At 43.6% G+C, this 22,998-nt stretch overlaps 1 protein-coding gene across 1 annotated transcript in view; it reads left to right on the forward strand.

Moving 5' to 3' along the window:
* The first annotated feature begins 1,387 nt into the window (after positions 1 to 1,387).
* LOC109882178 (small G protein signaling modulator 2-like) overlaps positions 1,388 to 22,998 on the forward strand; it is a 116,666-nt gene continuing 95,055 nt past the window's right edge. Inside the window, exons 1-2 of the mRNA XM_031795361.1 lie at positions 1,388 to 4,005; positions 18,955 to 19,030. Coding sequence (XP_031651221.1) covers positions 3,946 to 4,005; positions 18,955 to 19,030 — 136 coding nt within the window. The 5' untranslated portion in view covers positions 1,388 to 3,945. The remainder of the gene's footprint in view (positions 4,006 to 18,954; positions 19,031 to 22,998) is intronic.

Here is a 22,998-nt window from a genome sequence, read left to right on the forward strand (position 1 = left end):
CTGGCTGATGTTTTGGTCACTTTTGAATGCTGGCGGTGTTTTCACTCTAGTGGTAGCATGAGACGGAGTCTACAACCCACACAAGTGGCTCAGGTAGTGCAGCTCATCCAGGATGGCACATCAATGCAAGCTGTGGCAAGAAGGTTTGCTGTGTCTGTCAGCGTAGTGTCCAGAGCATGGAGGCGCTACCAGGAGACAGGCCAGTACATCAGGAGACGTGGAAGAGGCCATAGGAGGGCAACAACCCAGCAGCAGGACCGCTACCTCCGCCTTTGTGCAAGGAGGAGCAGGAGGAACACTGCCAGAGCCCTGCAAAATGACCTCCAGCAGGCCACAAATGTGCATGTGTCTGCTCAAACGGTCAGAAACAGACTCCATGAGGGTGGTATGAGGGCCCGACGTTCACAGGTGGGGGTTGTGCTTACAGCCCAACACCGTGCATGACGTTTGGCATTTGCCAGAGAACACCAAGATTGGCAAATTCGCCACTGGCGCCCTGTGCTCTTCACAGATGAAAGCAGGTTCACACTGAGCACATGTGACAGACGTGACAGAGTCTGGAGACGCCGTTCTGCTGCCTGCTACATCCTCCAGCATGACCGGTTTGGCGGTGGGTCAGTCATGGTGTGGGGTGGCATTTCTTTGGGGGGCCGCACAGCCCTCCATGTGCTCGCCAGAGGTAGTATGACTGCCATTAGGTACTGAGATGAGATCCTCAGACCCCTTGTGAGACCATATGCTGGTGCGGTTGGCCCTGGGTTCCTCCTAATGCAAGACAATGCTAGACCTCGTGGCTGGAGTGTGTCAGCAGTTCCTGCAAGAGGAAGGCATTGATGCTATGGACTGACCCGCCCGTTCCCCAGTCCTGAATCCAATTGAGCACATCTGGGACATCATGTCTCGCTCCATCCACCAACGCCACGTTGCACCACAGACTGTCCAGGAGTTGGCGGATGCTTTAGTCCAGGTCTGGGAGGAGATCCCTCAGGAGACCATCCGCCACCTCATCAGGAGCATGCCCAGGCGTTGTAGGGAGGTCATACAGGCACGTGGAGGCCACACACACTACTGAGCCTCATTTTGACTTGTTTTAAGGACATTACATCAAAGTTGGATCAGCCTGTAGTGTGGTTTTCCACTTTAATTTTGAGTGTGACTCCAAATCCAGACCTCCATGGGTTGATCAATTTGATTTCCATTGATAATGTTTGTGTGGTTTTGTTGTCAGCACATTCAACTATGTAAAGAAAAAAGTATTGAATAAGAATATTTCATTCATTCAGATCTAGGATGTGTTATTTTAGTGTTCCCTTTATTTTTTGAGCAGTGTATAATGTGTTTGTGTGTGTGCAATATATATATATATATATATATATATATGTATATTATACTCCAATTTAGATGCACTCCTCCTCTCCAACCCTTGCATATTTTATGACAGGAAGAGGAAGTGATGGGGTAATAACTGTTCCTTCTCCCTTAAGGTGACCTGACCTCAACCCAGTAAGATGCCTAATCCAAAAGTCTCCAACCGTATCCCCTATAGCAATCCCGTGACTTCCTCCCATCTACCCTGCACATTCCACACCCATCTGGCTCCTATAGATAACCATTAACTTGTGATTTAAAAAACGGTCGCTATCATTCCTCATATATTATAGTATTACTGATTTAAAAACCAGTCTCTATCACTCTGTGTATAATATAGTGTTATTCCTGATGTATCATGTTTCTAGGTTAACAAGTTTCCAAGGTTAACAAGTTTCCAAAGTTAAAAAGTTTCCAAGTGTAATCCAGAGTCTAACGACAGGCTTCACTGTGCTGCGTAGCAGAGTTGCTTCCTCGCTCTCATTGCTTTCTCACTCAGGCACGACTACGTGGCCTCTCACAGTTTCAACTCCATCATCAAGTTCGCTGACGACACAACAGCAGTAGGCCTGATCACCAACAATGACCAGACAGCCTACAGGGAGGTGTGAGGCACTCTGACGGTGTGCTGCCAGGTAAACAACCTCTCCCTCAACGTTAGCAAAACAAAGGAGCTCGTTGTGGTCTTCAGGAGGAACCAGGCTGGACACGCCCCCATCCACATCAACGGGGCCGCCGTGGAGACGGTCAATAACTTCAAATTCCTCGGCGTACACGTCTCCGAGAAGCTGGAATGGTCTAACCACATGGACACCACGGTGAAGAAGGCACCACAGCGACTCTTCAACGTCAGGATGCTGAAGAAATTCGGCCTGTCCCAGAGGGCCCTCAGTGTTCTACAGGAGCACCGTCGAGAGCATACTGTCAGGCTTGCATCGCAGGCTCTTCAGAGGGTGATACGTGCAGCCGAACGCACCATTGGGTGCACACTATCTGCCCTACAGGACACCTACAACACCAGGTGTCTCAGGAAGGCCAAGAAGATCATCAGGGACCCAAGCAATCTCTGTTCTCCCCGCTTAAATCACTCCGACAAGGGCAGTGTGGGTGCATCATGGCAAAAACTGAGAGACTAGCCAATAGTTTCTACCCTCAGACCATCAGCCTGCTGAATAGCCACCACAAGTCAGCTAGGTGTTCTTTCCTGCCTCTGCTACTCATCCTATGGACAGTTTCATCAGCTGTCCGGGTGGCTGGTTTCAGACGATCCTGCTGCTGAAGAACCCGGATATGGAGTTCCTGGGCTGTTACACAATGTGTTTTAGTCCGGTTGGACGTACTGCCAAATTCTCTGAAAGGATGTTGGATGCGGCTTATGGTAGAGAATTGAACATTAAATTCTTTGGCAACAGTTCTGGTGGCCATTTCTGCAGCTCACTTTCTGGTATCTTTTTTATTTCAGCTCATGAAACATCTCTCCATATTCCACTTGGACAGTTGCTTCCCCCAAGCATAAATGGTTCTGGAATGGGACGGGCATGGTTCTGGAATGGGACGGGCATGGTTCTGGAACCAGTGGAGTGAAGCGACGGGTATGGCTCTGGGCAGACATCTGTAGTCCATGAACGGCCACAGGGGGCGCTAGTTAGAGATAGAATGACAGAAAAACAGTCCCAGTGAAAACGCTTATTCTGTATATCATGATGGTAATGACTATATTGATTAATTTCTATTGCAGCCAAAACATGCGATGACACGATTTCTAAAACGGGGAGCCGCTGGCCTCGATCATCTTCATTCAAGATATCCCTAGCCTCTAAATAGGCTCAGACAAACCCATGCCCTAGATCAGAATAATGGCCATGTGTTTCTTAATTGAGTGAAGCACTAGTGCAAGTAGGGCTATTTGCTTTGGCATATGTTACATGACAATATCATTAATCAATTTAATGATGGTCACATACATGACTGCAAATTTAATGAGATATTGTGTTGTCAGTTGTTGTATTTTGTTGTGTCCTGTGTTTTTGTTATGGTATTGTGTGTTTGTTGGCCCTATCAGTGTTGTTGTTCTGTGAGTCAGTCTGTCTTTGAAACCCCCATGGCCCTTTTCATATTACATGCAAGAAGACTACACATAAAATGCTCCTGAGCATCACACCTCAATATCCCCCAATCGTCCTGTACACGCACGCACACACAGAGGAGAGCTATAAATAACTGTCTGTCATAGTGCTGGAAATGTGTATGGAGCGTGAGATACGTGAAGTGATTGACTCCATTGATAAACCGTGTTAAAGGGGGTGGGTCGAGCACCGCTGGCGTCATTCTGAGTGGATGTGAAGATGGCTCCTCAATGCGCCGCGGCAGGACCGCCACACAGATGCGTCAACCGCCTGCTATCTGGAGGCCCGAGCACTTTGCTGTGAGAGGGAAGGAAGGAGGGGGAGAAGTAAATACAAGCTTTAAGAAAGGGTGGAGAGCACCAGACATCCGAGATTGTGGACAATCACGTTGACGCTGTTTGCAGTCGTAACTTTGTCTGTCACAGAGACCGACACAAGACCATCGAGAGCCATGGGTTCGTGCACAGATGAAGAATTCAAAGATAAATTACTATGGAATGTGAAAAGAGAGGTAAGTGCATTTTGTTTCACGCCTCTTTTGAGCTCTTGGTCTATAATGAGTGAGGGTTGTATGGGGAAATTTCAGCAAATCCGGTTCATGTATTTCTCGGTAAATGTCCGTGATAGATGATGAAGATGAAGAATGATAATGTTGTGGATACGTCGCGAGAGAGGAATTGATACACTATTTCTGTTATTACTGTGTAGCCTACTCTAGCCACCAGCTGGAATAATTCAACGCGTGTTAGAAGTACATCTACATTACGTTTTTCAGGTTTTTTGTCGTCGCTCACTTCGGTTTCCCTTAAATGTCGACGCTTCAGTAGTTTTAGTTTCCCAAGGGAATATGATGTGGAAGAGCCATTGGAATGAAAAGCTTCCTATGGACGCCTTTTGTAGAAAAAACCATTGCTACAGGTGGAGCACACCGCCTAGGCTGTTGCAGTGCCATATAGGCAATAGCTCTGTGATCTATCTACTGGCGTGGCTAATTGTGCAGTGAAGACTAATTTCAATGTCGATATTATTAAGTCATATTGGAAATCCGCCGCCACTATATGTTGTGCAGTTTACATTAGCGTATTAATAGTAGTAATAGCCATATGTTTCTCAAATGTAAATTAATAGGAGGGAGCCCGTTGTTGTTACAATCTAATCCAGCAGTTTAAAAAGGCTACCCATTTTTTTCCTGATTTGTTCATAACGATACGAGTACAATACTATCAGAAAATTGTAACTCCGCGATCACAGAATGTTAACACATCACATTAAGTTACCTTATAACTGTGTAGCGACACTGTAGTTTCACAATAACAACAGGTGTTACGGGACTTCGCCTGAAGCAATCACCCCCACTGTCACTGACCCCCCCCCCCCCCCAAATAATAGATGACCTACATTGCTGACCAGTAGAGCCTATTAATATGATTGTGAGAGGGTGTTAGTTGGATGCCTTTAAAATGATTATTAAAAAAACTACGTGGAACATAGCTTAATCACTGCTATTAACAGATTTGACAAAAGGACCTGAAAGCCTATTTTGATTTATTTTGTACGCTAATGATATCTCTACCTGTTGTACATTCGGGGCAGCAGGTAGCCTAGTGGTTAGCCTCTTTGGGCTAGACGTGCTGCTAGCAACCCACCTTGACAACATCCCATGAAATTGTAGAGTGCGAAAATCAAATTACAGAAATAATAATATTTAACATTATTAAAAATACAAGTGTCAAACATCAGTTAAAAGCTTTACTTCTTGTTAATCCAGCCACTGTGTCAGATTTCAAAAAAGGCTTTACGGAGAAAGCACACCCATGCAATTATCTGATGACAGCGCCCAGCACACAAAAGCATTAAACATTTTCCAACCAGGCAGATGCGCCACGAAAGTCAGAAATGGCGCTAAAAGAAATGCCTTACCTTTTGAAGATCATTTTCTGTTGGCACTCCAAAAGGTCCCAGCTACATCACAAATGGTCCTTTTGTTTGATAAAGTCCTTCTTTATATCCATAAAAACTCAGTTTAGCTGGTGCGATTCAGTCAATAATCCACTCTGTTTCCCTCCTTCAAAATGCATCCAAAATGAATCCCAAACGTTACCAATAAACTCATCCAAACAAGTCAAACAATGTTCATAATCAAACCTTAGCTAATACTTAAATAAACGATAACATTTAAGACGGAGAGTTGTTATTGTCCTTACCGGAAATAAACAACAAAGTATGCGTATTCACCAGAATTTAGAAGAACTACAAATTCTAGCTCATTTAAAAAGAAATAAAGCCTGAAACTCTTTCTAAATACTGTTGACATCTAGTGGAAGCCCTGGGAACTGCAATCTGGGAGGTTTCCCCTTCATATTAAAAATGACAGCCATAGGAATCAATGGTGGGCTGAATTATTTGTTGTTGTTGGATGGATTCTCCTCAGGTTTTCGCCTGCCATATCGGTTCTGTTATACTCAGACATTATTTTAACAGTTTTAGAAACTTTTAAGTGTTTTTTAAATTTTATTTTATCCAAATCTACTAATTTATTTGCATATCCTAGCTTCTGGACCTGAGTTACAGCCAGTTTACTTTGGGCTTGTCATCCAGACATCAAAATACCGCCTCCTAGTACACATGATTAAAACCTCTGTGTCCTGCTTCTATTTTGAAGAAAATGGGGTTCATATTAGCAGTTCCACGTTGTGAGCAGTTTGCTTGGCAAGAATTGTCATTTTATTTCTGAATACATTGTAGTTTTGCATAATATAAATGCCAGTAAACCATTACTATTCCATTCTATTTCATTTGATTGAAGTGTAATGAACACATCTGATTGTCCAGCTTTCAGGACACTATTTGTCGAACATGACAATTGGTAGGTTGAACTCATCAGTCAGAGTTTTCTACTGTGTTTTGGGTCCCCTGCCATATAAAATGAGACTTGGCATAATGATACGAATAATAGAACTATCATAACATTTGTGATGCTGAGAATAAAATAGGGCCAGAAGACTCTCTGGCTTCCCAACACAGACCAGGCAGTCAGGGAAAGACTAGGTGGTGTACCAGGTGGGGTACTGACACAGACAGACAGACAGACAGAAATAGAGACAGCAGCATGGCGCTCTGGGTTCTAGTCTTTGAAAATTGCCTCTGGTTATATTTACTGGTGTTTTAAAACAGCAAAGATGAATAGTTAATATTCCCTGTTGATGTTAGTTTTCATAAAACCTAAATTGCCTGCTGTGCACCAAAGATGAGCTTGTTTTGAGGAATGTGTTTCAATGTCTGGTAGTGATGCAGTCATATGAATGTCCTTAGGGTGGTTTATTGTAGGATGAAATGCACAGTTGTGGCCAGTTTCCCAGACACTTTCCAAGGAGGTGCTCATTGAGCTTTTTTAGCCCCGGACTAGACTTGATCTGCGTCCAGGAAACCTTCATGTACAGTTTGTTTCATTGAGTTCAATTCTTGACACTGATGAAGTCTACTTTTTGTGGAGGTCTCTCTTTCTGTGCAGCTTAGGCTTTGTACTTGCCAGACAGACTGGTCTAGATCAGTTTGCCAATTTGGGTGACACTGATTGTCTCTGTGTAGCCTATTGCTATAGTCTGAGTACATCCCAAATGGCATCCTATTCCCTATATAGGACATTTGGAACGTATTCAGACCCCTTCCCCTTTTCCACATTCTGTTATGTTACAGCCTTATTCTAAAATTGATTAAAAAAAATAAAGAATCCTCATCAATCTACACACAAGACACCATAATGACAAAGCAAAAACAGGTTTTAAGATATTTTTTGGTGTGTGTCATATATATAAAAATATACTGTACTGTGTCATATATATAAAAAGATACTGTATTTACAAGTAAGTATAAGTATTCAGACCCTTTGCTATGAGACTCAAAATTGATCTCTGGTGCATCCTGTTTCCATTCATCATCCTTGACGTTTCTACAACTTGATTGGAGTCCACCTGTGGTAAATTCAATTGATTGGACATGATTTGAAAAGGCACACACCTGTCTACATAAGGTCCCACAGTTGACAGTACGTGTCAGAGCAAGAACCAGGCCATGAGGTCGACGGAATTGTTGAGGATTGTGTCGAGGCACAGATTTTTAATTTTACCTTTTATTTAACTAGGCAAGTCAGTTAAGAACAAATTCTTATTTTCAATGACGGCCTAGGAACAGTGGGTTAACTGGTCTAGGAACAGTGGGTTAACTGGTCTAGGAACAGTGGGTTAACTGGTCTAGGAACAGTGGGTTAACTGGTCTAGGAACAGTGGGTTAACTGGTCTAGGAACAGTGGGTTAACTGGTCTAGGAACAGTGGGTTAACTGGTCTAGGAACAGTGGGTTAACTGGTCTAGGAACAGTGGGTTAACTGGTCTAGGAACAGTGGGTTAACTGGTCTAGGAACAGTGGGTTAACTGGTCTAGGAACAGTGGGTTAACTGGTCTAGGAACAGTGGGTTAACTGGTCTAGGAACAGTGGGTTAACTGGTCTAGGAACAGTGGGTTAACTGGTCTAGGAACAGTGGGTTAACTGGTCTAGGAACAGTGGGTTAACTGGTCTAGGAACAGTGGGTTAACTGGTCTAGGAACAGTGGGTTAACTGGCCTAGGAACAGTGGGTTAACTGGCCTAGGAACAGTGGGTTAACTGGCCTAGGAACAGTGGGTTAACTGGCCTAGGAACAGTGGGTTAACTGGCCTAGGAACAGTGGGTTAACTGGTCTAGGAACAGTGGGTTAACTGGTCTAGGAACAGTGGGTTAACTGGTCTAGGAACAGTGGGTTAACTGGTCTAGGAACAGTGGGTTAACTGGTCTAGGAACAGTGGGTTAACTGGTCTAGGAACAGTGGGTTAACTGGTCTAGGAACAGTGGGTTAACTGGTCTAGGAACAGTGGGTTAACTGGTCTAGGAACAGTGGGTTAACTGGTCTAGGAACAGTGGGTTAACTGGTCTAGGAACAGTGGGTTAACTGGCCTAGGAACAGTGGGTTAACTGGTCTAGGAACAGTGGGTTAACTGGCCTAGGAACAGTGGGTTAACTGGTCTAGGAACAGTGGGTTAACTGGTCTAGGAACAGTGGGTTAACTGGCCTTGTTCAGGGGCAGAACGACAGTTAAATAAAGCTTTTAGTATTGGCAGTTCCCTTGGCTTGTTCAATCTGTCTGAATTGAACGATCGGCAGACGTAAGGAATGTATATTGATTACCTATCGCTCCCAATAACTCGATCACCATCTGGAAATGGAACTGTTATTACTGACGGCATTTACAGTGGGGCAAAAAAGTATTTAGTAAATACTTCCACCATAATTTGCAAATAAATTCATTAAAAAAATCCTACAATGTGATTTTCTGGATGTTTTTTCTCATTTTGTCTGTCATAGTTGAAGTGTACCTATGATGATAAATTACAGGCCTCTCATCTTTTGAAGTGGGAGAACTTGCACAATTGGTGGCTGACTAAATAATTTTTTTGCCGCACTGTATATATTCTCCTTCTGTTACCCATTTTTTTTTATCAATGCAATGATTGTGTACAATACACAGAATGTAATGTAGTTGTATGTACTTTGTAAACTGTGTAACCTAAAATGTACTTTAGGGTCTCTATATACAGAAATGTATTAACCCTTTTTTTATTGCTGCCTAAACGTTTGGCCCAAAGACCAAATTCGCATAGAAATAACTTATTTTATACATAATGTTTCTGCCACCGTCTCTTTTGACCATAAAGAGCTTCTGGATATCAGGACAGCGATTACTTACCTCGTACTGGACAAAGATGTTTTTTTCTTGAACGAGTCGGCTGCAAAGGATTTACTTCAGACACCCGACAGGCCCAAATCACCATCATTCGCATAAAGAAGAGAAGGAAATATTTGGGACATAGGTTGGTTGGGGTTCCTTGTAAGGATCCGATGGCGAGTGAGTCATCCTTCTCTACCAACAGTCCTATTAGCCAACGTGCACTCATTGGATAACAAAATGAATGAGCTCCGATCAAGACTATCTTACCATTGGGAAATTTACAAATCTGTTATCTTATGTCTCAGAGTCGTGGCTGAACGATGACATGGAAACATACAGCTGGCTGGGTTTTCGGTCCAACAGCAAGACAGAACCGCTGCCTCCAGTAAAACAAGGCGGTCTGTGTCTATTTGTAAATAACAGCTGGTGCACAAAATCTAATATTAAGGAAGCCTCAAGGTTTTGCTTGCCTGAGGTAGAGTATCTCATGATAAGCTGTAGACCACACTATTTACCAAGAGTGTTTTCATCTATATTTTTCGTATCTGTCTATTTACCACCACAAACCGATGCTGGCACTAAGACCGTACTCAACGTGCTGTATAAGGCCATAAGAAAACAAGAAAATGCTCATCCAGAGGCGGCGCTCCTAGTGGCCGGGGACTTTAATGCAGGGAAACCTAAATCTGTTTTACCTAATTTCTACCAGCATGTTAATAAATGTGCAACCGGAGGGAAAAAAACTGGACCACATTTACTGCACGCACAGACATGAGTACATAGCCTTCCATTTTGCCAAATCTGACCATAACGCTATCCTCCTGATTCCTGCTTATGAGCAAAAACTAAAGCAGGAAGTACCAGTGAATCGCTCAATAAGGAAGTGGTCAGATGAAGCAGGTGCTAAGCTACAGGACTGTTTTGCGAACACAGACTGGAAAATGTTCCGGGATTCTTCCGATGGCATTGAGGAGGTCACCACATCTGTCACTGGCTTTATCAATAAGTGAATCGAGGACGTTGTCCCCACAGTGACTGTACGTACATATCCCAACCAGAAGCCATGGATTACAGGCAACATCCACACTGAGCTAAAGGCTAGAGCTGCCGCTTTCAAGGAGCATGACTCTAACCCGGACACTTATAAGAAATCCCGCTATGCCCTTCGACGAACCATCAAACAGGCAAAGCGTCAATACAGGACTAAGATCGAGTCTTACTACACCGGCTCCGACGCTCATCGGATGTGGCAGGGCTTGCAAACTATTACGCGCTACAAAGGGAAGCACAGCCGTGAGCTGCCCAGTGACACGAGCCTGACCAGATTAGCTAAATAACTTCTATGCTCGCTTCAAGGCAAGCAACGCTGAAGTATGCATGAGAGCATCAGCTGTTTCGGACGACTGTCTGATCACGCTCTCCATAGCTGATGTGAATAAGACCTTTTAAACAGGTCAACATTCTCAAGGCTGCAGGGCCAGATGGATTGCCAGAATGTGTACACCGAGCATGCGCTGATCAACTGGCAAGTGTCTTCACTGACATTGTCAACCTGTCCCTGACAGAGTCTGTAATACCAAGATGTTTCAAGCTGACCACTGAGAACACCAAGGTAACCTGCCTAAATGACTACCGAACCGTAGCACTTAGGTCTGTAGCCATGAAGTGCTTTGATAGACTCGTCATGGCTCACATCAACACCATTATCCCAGAAACCCTAGACCCACTCCAATTTGCATACTGCCCAACAGACCCACAGATGATGCAGTTTCTGTTGCACTCCACACTGCCCTTTCCTACCTGGACAAAAGGAGCACCTACGTGAGAATGCTATTCATTGACAACAGCTCAGCGTTCAACACCATAGTGTCCTCAAAGCTCATCACTAAGCTAAGGATCCTGGGACTAAACACCTCCCTCTGCAACTGGATCCTGGACTTCCTGACGGGCCATCCTCAGGTGGTAAGGTTAGGTAACAACCCATCTGCCACGCTGATCCTCAACACGGGGGCCCCTCAGGGGTACATACTCAGTCCCCTCCTGTACTCCATGTTCACCCATGACTGCATGGCCAAGCACGACTCCCAACACCATTAAGTTTGCCGAAGACACAACAGTGGTAGGCCTGATCACCGACAATAATGAGACCGACTATAGGGAGGAGATCAGAGACCTGACAGTGTGGTGCCAGGATAACAACATCTCCCTCAAAATGATCAAGACAAAGGAGAGATTGTGGACTACAGGAAAATGAGAACTGAACACTCCCCCATTCTCATTAATGGGGCTGTAGTGGAGCAGGTTGAGAGCTCCTTGATGTCCACATCACCAACAAACTAGAATGTTTCAAACACACCAAGACAGTTGGGAAGAGGGCAGGAAAATGCCTCTGGGTCCTCCAGATCCTTAAGAAGTTCTACAGCTGCACCATCGAGGTTGCATCACTGGCTGGTATGCAACTGCTCGGCCTCCAACCGCAAGGCACAACAGAGGGTGGTGCGTACGGCCCAGTTCATCACTGGGGCCAAGCTTCCTGCCATCCAGGACCCCTAACACCGCCTGGTATAGAGGAAGGCCCAAAAAAGTGTCAAAGACTCCAGCCACCTTAGTCATAGGATGTTCTCTCTGCAAGCCGTACCGGAGCGCCAAGTCTAGGTCCAGAAGACTTCTTAACAGCTTCTACCCCTAAGCCATAAGACTCCCGAACAGCTCATGAAATGGCTACCCAGACTATTTGTATTGTACCCCCCCCCTTATGCTGCTGCTACTCTCTGTTTATCATCTATGCATAGTCACTTTAACTCTTCCTACATGTACATTTTACCTAAATTACCTCAACTAACCGGTGCCCCCGCACATTGACTCTGTACCGGTACCCCCTCAATATAGCCTCACTATTTGTTATTTTACTGCTGCTCTTTAATAATTTGTTTCTTTTATTTTGTATTTTTTACTTTACACTTTTTTTCTAAACTGCATTGTTGTTTAAGGGCTTGTAAGTAAGCATTTCACTGTGAGGTCTACTACACCTGTTGTATTCAGCATTTCACTGTAAGGTCTACTACACCTGTTGTATTCAGCATTTCACTGTGAGGTCTACTACACCTGTTGTATTCAGCATTTCACTGTGAGGTCTACTACACCTGTTGTATTCAGCATTTCACTGTGAGGTCTACTACACCTGTTGTATTCAGCATTTCACTGTGAGGTCTACTACACCTGTTGTATTCAGCATTTCACTGTGAGGTCTACTACACCTATTGTATTCAGCATTTCACTGTGAGGTCTACTACACCTGTTGTATTCAGCATTTCACTGTGAGGTCTACTACACCTGTTGTATTCAGCATTTCACTGTGAGGTCTACTACACCTGTTGTATTCAGCATTTCACTGTGAGGTCTACTACACCTGTTGTATTCAGCATTTCACTGTGAGGTCTACTACACCTGTTGTATTCAGCATTTCACTGTAAGGTCTACTACACCTGTTGTATTCAGCATTTCACTGTAAGGTCTACTACACCTGTTGTATTCAGCATTTCACTGTGAGGTCTACTACACCTGTTGTATTCAGCATTTCACTGTGAGGTCTACTACACCTGTTGTATTCAGCATTTCACTGTGAGGTCTACTACACCTGTTGTATTCAGCATTTCACTGTGAGGTCTACTACACCTGTTGTATTCAGCATTTCACTGTAAGGTCTACTACACCTGTTGTATTCAGCATTTCACTGTGAGGTCTACTACACCTGTTGTATTCAGCATTTCACTGTAAGGTCTACTACACCTGTTGTATTCAGCATTTCACTGTAAGGTCTACTACACCTGTTGTATTCTGCATTTCACTGTAAGGTCTACTACACCTGTTGTATTCAGCATTTCACTGTGAGGTCTACTACACCTGTTGTATTCTGCATTTCACTGTAAGGTCTACTACACCTGTTGTATTCTGCATTTCACTGTAAGGTCTACTACACCTGTTGTATTCAGCATTTCACTGTGAGGTCTACTACACCTGTTGTATTCAGCATTTCACTGTGAGGTCTACTACACCTGTTGTATTCAGCATTTCACTGTGAGGTCTACTACACCTGTTGTATTCAGCATTTCACTGTGAGGTCTACTACACCTGTTGTATTCAGCATTTCACTGTGAGGTCTACCTACACCTGTTGTATTCAGCATTTCACTGTGAGGTCTACTACACCTGTTGTATTCAGCATTTCACTGTGAGGTCTACTACACCTGTTGTATTCAGCATTTCACTGTGAGGTCTACTACACCTGTTGTATTCAGCATTTCACTGTGAGGTCTACTACACCTGTTGTATTCAGCATTTCACTGTAAGGTCTACTACACCTGTTGTATTCAGCATTTCACTGTAAGGTCTACTACACCTGTTGTATTCAGCATTTCACTGTAAGGTCTACTACACCTGTTGTATTCAGCATTTCACTGTGAGGTCTACTACACCTGTTGTATTCAGCATTTCACTGTGAGGTCTACTACACCTGTTGTATTCAGCATTTCACTGTGAGGTCTACTACACCTGTTGTATTCAGCATTTCACTGTGAGGTCTACTACACCTGTTGTATTCTGCATTTCACTGTAAGGTCTACTACACCTGTTGTATTCAGCATTTCACTGTGAGGTCTACTACACCTGTTGTATTCTGCATTTCACTGTAAGGTCTACTACACCTGTTGTATTCTGCATTTCACTGTAAGGTCTACTACACCTGTTGTATTCAGCATTTCACTGTGAGGTCTACTACACCTGTTGTATTCAGCATTTCACTGTGAGGTCTACTACACCTGTTGTATTCAGCATTTCACTGTGAGGTCTACTACACCTGTTGTATTCAGCATTTCACTGTGAGGTCTACTACACCTGTTGTATTCTGCATTTCACTGTAAGGTCTACTACACCTGTTGTATTCAGCATTTCACTGTAAGGTCTACTACACCTGTTGTATTCGGTGCATGTGACAAATACAATTCGATATGATTTGAATTCACACCCCTTGACTTTTCCAAATTTTTGTTGTGTTACAGCCTACATTTTAAAATGAATTAAATTGAGATGCTGTGTTACTGCCTACATTTTAAAATGAATTAAATTGAGATGTTGTGTTACAGCCTACATTTTAAAATGAATTCAATTGAGATGCTGTGTCACAGCCTACATTTTAAAATGAATTCAATTGAGATGCTGTGTCACAGCCTACATTTTAAAATGAATTCAATTGAGATGCTGTGTCACAGCCTACATTTTAAAATGAATTCAATTGAGATGCTGTGTCACAGCCTACATTTTAAAATGAATTCAATTGAGATGCTGTGTCACAGCCTACATTTTAAAATGAATTCAATTGAGATGCTGTGTCACAGCCTACATTTTAAAATGAATTAAATTGAGATGCTGTGTCACAGCCTACATTTTAAATGAATTAAATTGAGATGCTGTGTTACTGCCTACATTTTAAAATGAATTAAATTGAGATGCTGTGTTACAGCCTACATTTTAAAATGAATTAAATTGAGATGTTGTGTTACCGGCCTCCCCACAATACCCCACAAAACCTGATCCGCCGATCTACAGCTCGATCAACAATGACAGGCCCATTACTGTTGATAAGTTAGGGATGTCTGGCGTAAGTGGATTTCTGCCACCTGTAAGGGTTTGTAGCTGATACATCACTAGATGGGCAATATATTGAAAGCTTTTAAATTAAAATGTATTGATCTCGTTGGGAAAAGCCCATGAAATGCTTAGCTGTGAACAGAGTAAACAGAATCCCAGTTCCAAGACTTTTAAATTATGAATCTTTTCTTTCTGCTAAAGGCTACTCTTGGACTAAGTTATGTAGTGGAAACCCTCAGAACACGTCCCAAATGGCACCCTAATCCCTATATAGTGCACTACTTTTGACCAGAACCCAATGGGGCACTGTGAGGAATTAGGGTGCCATTTTGGAACACAGCAATCATCTCAGTCAGAAGTGGCATGACAGGTGTTAACGACCTCAGTATCACACACATGCATTCGTGCTCACTCGTCCAGCCATTCTGGAGCTGTATCACTCCTTGTGCATCCCAAATTGCACCTTGTTTCCTAGAGCAGGGATGGGAAGTATTTATTTTTAGATTGGTAAATTAGTCTCCTAGCTATCTAATCTTGCAGTAGTCACGGTCAAATTATCGACCAGTCGAGCTCTGCTCCCCAACCCCAGCCCGATGGGCCCAGACGTTATACATCAGGTTAGGGCCAGGTAGGGCCTGTTTCTTCATCAATAACTAGGGTACAGGTAGGGCCTGTTTCTTCATCAATAACTAGGGTACAGGTAGGGCCTGTTTCTTCATCAATAACTAGGGTACAGGTAGGGCCTGTTTCTTCATCAATAACCAGGGTACAGGTAGGGCCTGTTTCTTCATCAATAACTAGGGTACAGGTAGGGCCTGTTTCTTCATCAATAACTAGGGTACAGGTAGGGCCTGTTTCTTCATCAATAACTAGGGTACAGGTAGGGCCTGTTTCTTCATCAATAACTAGGGTACAGGTAGGGCCTGTTTCTTCATCAATAACTAGAGTACAGGTAGGGCCTGTTTCTTCATCAATAACTAGGGTACGGGTAGGGCCTGTTTCTTCATCAATAACTAGGTTACAGGTAGGGCCTGTTTCTTCATCAATAACTAGGTTACAGGTAGGGCCTGTTTCTTCATCAATAACTAGGGTACAGGTAGGGCTCTGGTATGACTAAATTGATCACTAACATTTTGAAGCTGAGCCATTTGCTCATGCTCTGCTGGTGTCAGAAGTGCTTCAACCTTGTCAAATATAAAATAGATATTATATATATTTTTTAATGATGTTCCTTGAGTTTTGCCTGAGTTTGTGACGAAAAGTAGCTAACAGCTAGCTGCTCTCATGTTTCTTCATTAAGCATGGCAGCTCAAGCAGAGCCGTTGCTATGGATACTCAGTCAGAACGCCATGAGCAGAGCGCATGCAGAGCGAGCAGGGAGGGAGTGACCGACAGAGAGGTACAGCTAATGGATTTACTAACAGAGGAAAGTATTTCTGATTTTGGGCCTTAAATCTGACCGAGGCAATCGGGGTTAGTCACTCAGATATCATGTTAAAAACTGCAAACATTCCTCTACACCCAATGGCAAAATGTAGACTTGCAGCGATTCATTCCAAAACCGCTAAATTGTTTTGCAAAAAAATTTAACTTATGGACTCCAAGTGACCTTTTGTTCTTAAGTTTTTAGTTTTTTGCGTCTTTTACTTAGTTTTGTTCACCAGCTTGAAACAGCTGAAAATACAATATTTTTGGTTATTGAAAATATATTTCACAGTGGTTTAGATAGTACAATGATTCTCTACACTGTACTTAAACTGATATTAGGCTAACTATTAGAATATTAGCAATCAGAAAATGTAACAAGGTTTATGCCAAATACCCCCTCAATTTGAGGTAATGGTGAAGACGATGAGGATTGCTTTGATTGTGATGGTGATGGTAATGATGATCAAATCAGATTGATTTATATAGCCCTTCGTACATCAGCTGATATCTCAAAGTGCTGTACAGAAACCCAGCCTAAAACCCCAAACAGCAAGCAATGCAGTTGTAGAAGCTCGGTAGCTAGGAAAAACTCCCTAGAAAGGCCAAAACCTAGAGAGAAACCAGGCTATGTGGGGTGGCCAGTCCTCTTCTGGCTGTGCCGGGTAGAGATTATAACAGAACATGGCCAAGATGTTCAAATGTTCATAAATGGCCAGCATGGTCAAATAATAATAATCACAGGCAGAACAGTTGAAACTGGAGCAGCAGCACGGTCAGATGGACTGGGGACAGCAAGGAATCATCATGTCAGGTAGTCCTGAGGCATGGTCCTAGGGCTCAGGTCCTCCGAGAGAGAGAGAAAGAAAGAAAGAGAGAATTAGAGAGAGCATACTTAAATTCACACAGGACACCGGATAGGACAGGAGAAGTACTCCAGATATAACAAACTGACCATAGCCCCCCGACACATAAACTACTGCAGCATAAATACTGGAGGCTGAGACAGGAGGTGTCAGGAGACACTGTGGCCCCATCCGATGACATCCCCGGACAGGGCCAAACAGGAAAGATATAACCCCACCCACTTTGCCAAAGCACAGCCCCCACACCACTAGAGGGATATCTTCAACCACCAACTTACCATCCTGAGACAAGGCCGAGTATAGCCCACAAAGATCTCCACCACGGCACAACCCAAGGGGGGGCGCCAACCCAGACAGGAAGATCACATCAGTGACTCAACCCACTCAAGTGACGCACCCCTCCTAGGGACGGTATGAAAGAGCCCTAGTAAGCCAGTGACTCAGCCCCTGTAAGGGTTAGAGGCAGAGAATCCCAGTGGAAAGAGGGGAACCGGCCAGGCAGAGACAGCAAGGGCGGTTCGTTGCTCCAGAGCCTTTCCGTTCACCTTCACACTCCTGGGCCAGACTACACTCAATCATATGACCCACTGAAGAGATGAGTCTTCAGTAAAGACTTAAAGGTTGAGACCGAGTTTGCGTCTCTCACATGGGTAGGCAGACCATTCCATAAAAATTTAGCTCTATAGGAGAAAGCCCTGCCTCCAGCTGTTTGCTTAGAAATTCTAGGGACAGTTAGGAGGCCTGCGTCTTGTGACCGTAGCGTACGTGTAGGTATGTACGGCAGGACCAAATCAGATGGTGGTAATGATGATGATGGTGGTAATGATGGTGCTGGTGGTGATGATGATGGTGGTGGTGGTAATGGTGAAGATGGTAATGATAGTAATGATGGTGGTGGTGGTGGTGATAGTGGTGGTGGTAATGATGATGATAGTGGTGGTGATGATGATGGTGATGATAGTGGTGGTGGTGATGATGATAGTGGTAATGATCATGATGGTGGTGGTAATGATGATGGTGATGATGATGATGATAGTGGTGGTGGTAATGATGATGATGATGGTGATGATGATAGTGGTGGTGGTGGTGATGATGATAGTGGTGGTGGTAATGATGATGATGGTGGTGGTAATGATGATGATGACGATGGTAATGATGCTGGTGGTGGTAATGATGATGATGGTGGTGGTGGTAATGGTAATGATGGTGATGGTAAGGATGATGGTGGTGATGATGATGACAGTAATGATGATGGTGGTGGTGATGAGGATGATGATGGTAATGATGATGATGTAGATGGTGGTGGTAATGATGATGAATATGGTGGTGGTAATGATGATGATGATGACGACGGTAATGATGATGATAGTGGTGGTGGTAATGATGATGATGATGGTGATGATAGTGGTGGTGGTGATGATGATAGTGGTGGTGGTAATGATGGTGATGATGATAGTGGTGGTGGTAATGATGGTTGTAATGGTGGTGGTGGTACTGATGGTAATGATGGTGGTGGTGGTGGTGGTGATGATGATGACGGTAATGATGATAGTGGTGGTGGTAATGATGGTTGTAATGATGATGGTGGTGGTGGTGGTACTGATGATGGTAATGGTGGTGGTGGTAATGATGATGATGATGGTGGTGGTGGTGTTAATGATGATGATGGTGGTGGTGGTAATGATGATAATAATGATGTAACGATGATGATGACGACGGTAAGGATGACAGTAATGAATGATTCTGTGTGTTGACTGTCGGTACAGGTGAAACAGATCATGGAGGAGGCGGTGACTAAGAAGTTTGTCCATGAAGACAGCAGCCACATCATCGGCCTATGCCGTAAGTACACACACACACACACACTCACTCCCTCTCCGAGAGCTCCTCAGCTGATGATGTGGGGTGTCTGGGTGAAGGACAGTACTTGATTGCCAGTCATTGCCAGCACATCAACGGAAAGTTAATAATCACACTGGAGTCAACAGAAACTAATCTTAGATGTTCCCTGGCCGCAAAACATATACTTTCTCTAAGAAAGACCAGATGTGTGGGTGGGTGTGTGTTTGTGGGTGTGTGAGTGTGTGTGTGTGAGTGAGTGTGTGAGTGTGTGGCCCCGTAGTGCATTCAGTATTGTGTGTGTGTGTGTGTGTCTGTGTGTGTGTGTGTGTGTGGTGCAGTCAGTATTTTCTGGAATGCAGCCAGTGTAGTGGGATGGGTTTATGTAGTTTCCGGCCGGATGACTGAGCTGGCGACTCACACCTTTACCACCTGATGTTCCCACCACACCAAGAGGGGGGGGGCTGTATATCTCTGTTTGCTTGTGTGTATCTGTCTCCCTCTCTCTCTCTCTGTCTGTGTGTGTTATAACTTCCTTTGTTCACTCAGATAACCATTGAGGATCTCAGCGGGGGCGGGGGGGGGGGGGGGGGGGGGCTGTAACCCTAATGGTTCTCTGTTCCTTATTTAAAGCCCTACTGTTGACCATAATCACTAGCAAGATTTCACCAACATTTATTTAAAAAAAATGTAGGTTATTAAAACAACTGATTTGTTTGAATTCCATTTAGTTCAGGGGTTTCTCTAGAGGGGAAATCAAATCAATTCACGAGAGAAATCAAGTCAAGTGTCTTGAAGTGCAGTGTGTCGATTTAAACTATCAGTGTCAGGCTGTAATTGTTGTCATTAAAGGGACAAAGGGACAATCTGCAGTTGCTACATCTGTTTTTGGACTTTAATTCATCACTGATATGTACCCGTTGGACTATATACCCATCGATTCTGGAAGAATATAACTTAGAAATGCCTCATGAGTTCAGTTGAACCGTCACACTCCATCAGATCCCCCAAATATAAACTCGTTTTCACTCCAATGTTTGTAAACAAATACTAATATAGCCTCGTAACATGGTCAAAACCTAGAATCTTGATGTCATGGAGGGTCGGTCCTTGCATCTATAGCTCTGTTTAAGCATTTGAAAGTGGTTATGTTTCTCCAACCCTCCTTTTACTCACTCAAACGGGGACAAGGGTATCTATCGTCTTTTTTTTTTTTTTTTTTTTTCAACTGCTGATTGCAATTTCTTCAGACGGAGAATGTGTCCTGGAGGCAGAACTGAGCGATTTCCCCTTAGATAGGCCAGCTGCAGTCAACATTGACAAACCCCCCAAAACATTTAGGCATTGGGGTTAGATGTGTGGTTAAGGTTACGTGCCAAATCACATTTTTATAACATTGTGGCTGTGTTAGCTAGTGACCACTCTGCAGAACTGCCTTCAGAACAACGTTAACCTCCCCAAATGGCACCTGGACTGTTTTGTATGTAGTGCACTACTTTAGATTAAGGCCCCATTTGGTCAAGATTAGTTTACTATATAGGGAATAGGGTTCCATTTGGAATGCGGACTGGGATTCCCTCCTCAAAAGTTTGGACACCTACTCATGCAAGGGTTTTTCTTTATTTTTTACTATTTTCTACGTTGTAGAATAATAGTGAAGACATCACAACTATGAAATAACACATATGGAATCATGTAGTAACAAGAAAAAGTGTGAAACAAATCAAAATATATTTTATATTTGAGATTCTTCAAAGTAACCACCCTTTGGCTTGATGACAACTTTGCACACTCTTGGCATTCTCTCAACCAGTTTCACCTGGAATGCTTTTCCAACAGTCTTGAAGGAGTTTCCACATATGCCTCCACTCTGCGGTCCAACTCATCCCAAACCATCTCAATTGGGTTGAGGTTGTGTGATTGTGGAGGCCAGGTCATCTGATGCAGCACTCCATCACTTTCCTTCTTGGTAAAATAGCCCTTCTGTTGGGTCATTGTCCTTTTGAAAAACAAATGATAGTCCCACTAAGCGCAAACCAGATGGGATGGCATATCTGCAGAATGCTGTGGTAGCCATGTTGGTTAAGCGTGCCTTGAAATCTAAATAAATACCTGACAGTGTCACCAGCAAATCACCCCCACACCTCCTCCTCCATGCTTCACGGTGGGAACCACACATGTGGAGATCATCCATTCACCTACTCTGCGTTTCACAAAGACACGGTGGTTGGAACCAAAAAATCACTCCGTTGGACTCATCAGATCCAAGGACAGATTTCCACCGGTCTAATGTCCATTTTCTTAGTTTCTTTGCAGCAAATCGACCATGAAGGCCCAGTCGCAGTCTCCTCTGAACAGTTGATGTTGAGATGTGTCTGTTACTTGAACTATGTGAAGCATTTATTTGGGTTGCAATTTCTGAGGCTGGTAAACTCTAATGAACTTATCCTCTGCAGCAGAGGTACATGTCTTAAAGTAATGATGGACTGTCGTTTCTCTTTGCTTATTTGAGCTGTTCTTGCCATATTATGGACTTGGTCTTTTACCAAATAGGGCTATCTTCTGTACACCACCCCTACCTTGTCACAACACAGCTGATTGGCTCAAAGACATGAAGGAAATCAATTCTACAAATTATGTTTTAGCAAGGCACACCTTTTGCTGTGTCACACCGTTTGCTGTGTCTGTCAGCGTAGTGTCCAGAGCATGGAGGCGCTACCAGGAGACAGGCCAGTACATCAGGAGACGTGGAGGAGGCCGTAGGAGGGCAACAACCCAGCAGCAGGACCGCTACCTCCGCCTTTGTGCAAGGAGGAGCAGGAGGAGCACTGCCAGAGCCCTGCAAAATGACCTCCAGCAGGCCACAAATGTGCATGTGTCTGCTCAAACAGTCAGAAATCAAATCAAATCAAATTTGATTTGTCACATTCACATGGTTAGCAGATGTTAATGCGAGTGTAGCGAAATGCTTGTGCTTCTAGTTCCGACAATGCAGTAATAACCAACAAGTAATCTAACTAACAATTCCCAAACAACTGTCTTATACACAGTGTAAGGGGATAAAGAATATGTACATAAGGATATATGAATGAGTGATGGTACAGAGCAGCATAGGCAAGATACAGTAGATGATATCGAGTACAGTATATACAGTGCCTTGCGAAACTATTCGGCCCCCTTGAACTTTGCGACCTTTTGCCATATTTCAGGCTTCAAACATAAAGATATAAAATTGTATTTTTTTGTGAAGAATCAACAACAAGTGGGACACAATCATGAAGTGGAACGACATTTACTGGATATTTCAAACTTTTTTAACAATCAAAAACTGAAAAATTGGGCGTGCAAAATTATTCAGCCCCCTTAAGTTAATACTTTGTAGCGCCACCTTTTGCTGCGATTACAGCTGTAAGTCGCTTGGGGTATGTCTCTATCAGTTTTGCACATCGAGAGACTGACATTTTTTCCCATTCCTCCTTGCAAAACAGCTCGAGCTCAGTGAGGTTGGATAGAGAGCATTTGTGAACAGCAGTTTTCAGTTCTTTCCACAGATTCTCGATTGGATTCAGGTCTGGACTTTGACTTGGCCATTCTAACACCTGGATATGCTTATTTTTGAACCATTCCATTGTAGATTTTGCTTTATGTTTTGGATCATTGTCTTGTTGGAAGACAAATCTCCGTCCCAGTCTCAGGTCTTTTGCAGACTCCATCAGGTTTTCTTCCAGAATGGTCCTGTATTTGGCTCCATCCATCTTCCCATCAATTTTAACCATCTTCCCTGTCCCTGCTGAAGAAAAGCAGGCCCAAACCATGATGCTGCCACCACCATGTTTGACAGTGGGGATGGTGTGTTCAGGGTGATGAGCTGTGTTGCTTTTACGCCAAACATAACGTTTTGCATTGTTGCCAAAAAGTTCAATTTTGGTTTCATCTGACCAGAGCACCTTCTTCCACATGTTTGGTGTGTC

This window comes from Oncorhynchus kisutch, linkage group LG18 (genome assembly GCF_002021735.2).
Source record: "Oncorhynchus kisutch isolate 150728-3 linkage group LG18, Okis_V2, whole genome shotgun sequence".
Classification (NCBI taxonomy): domain Eukaryota; kingdom Metazoa; phylum Chordata; class Actinopteri; order Salmoniformes; family Salmonidae; genus Oncorhynchus; species Oncorhynchus kisutch.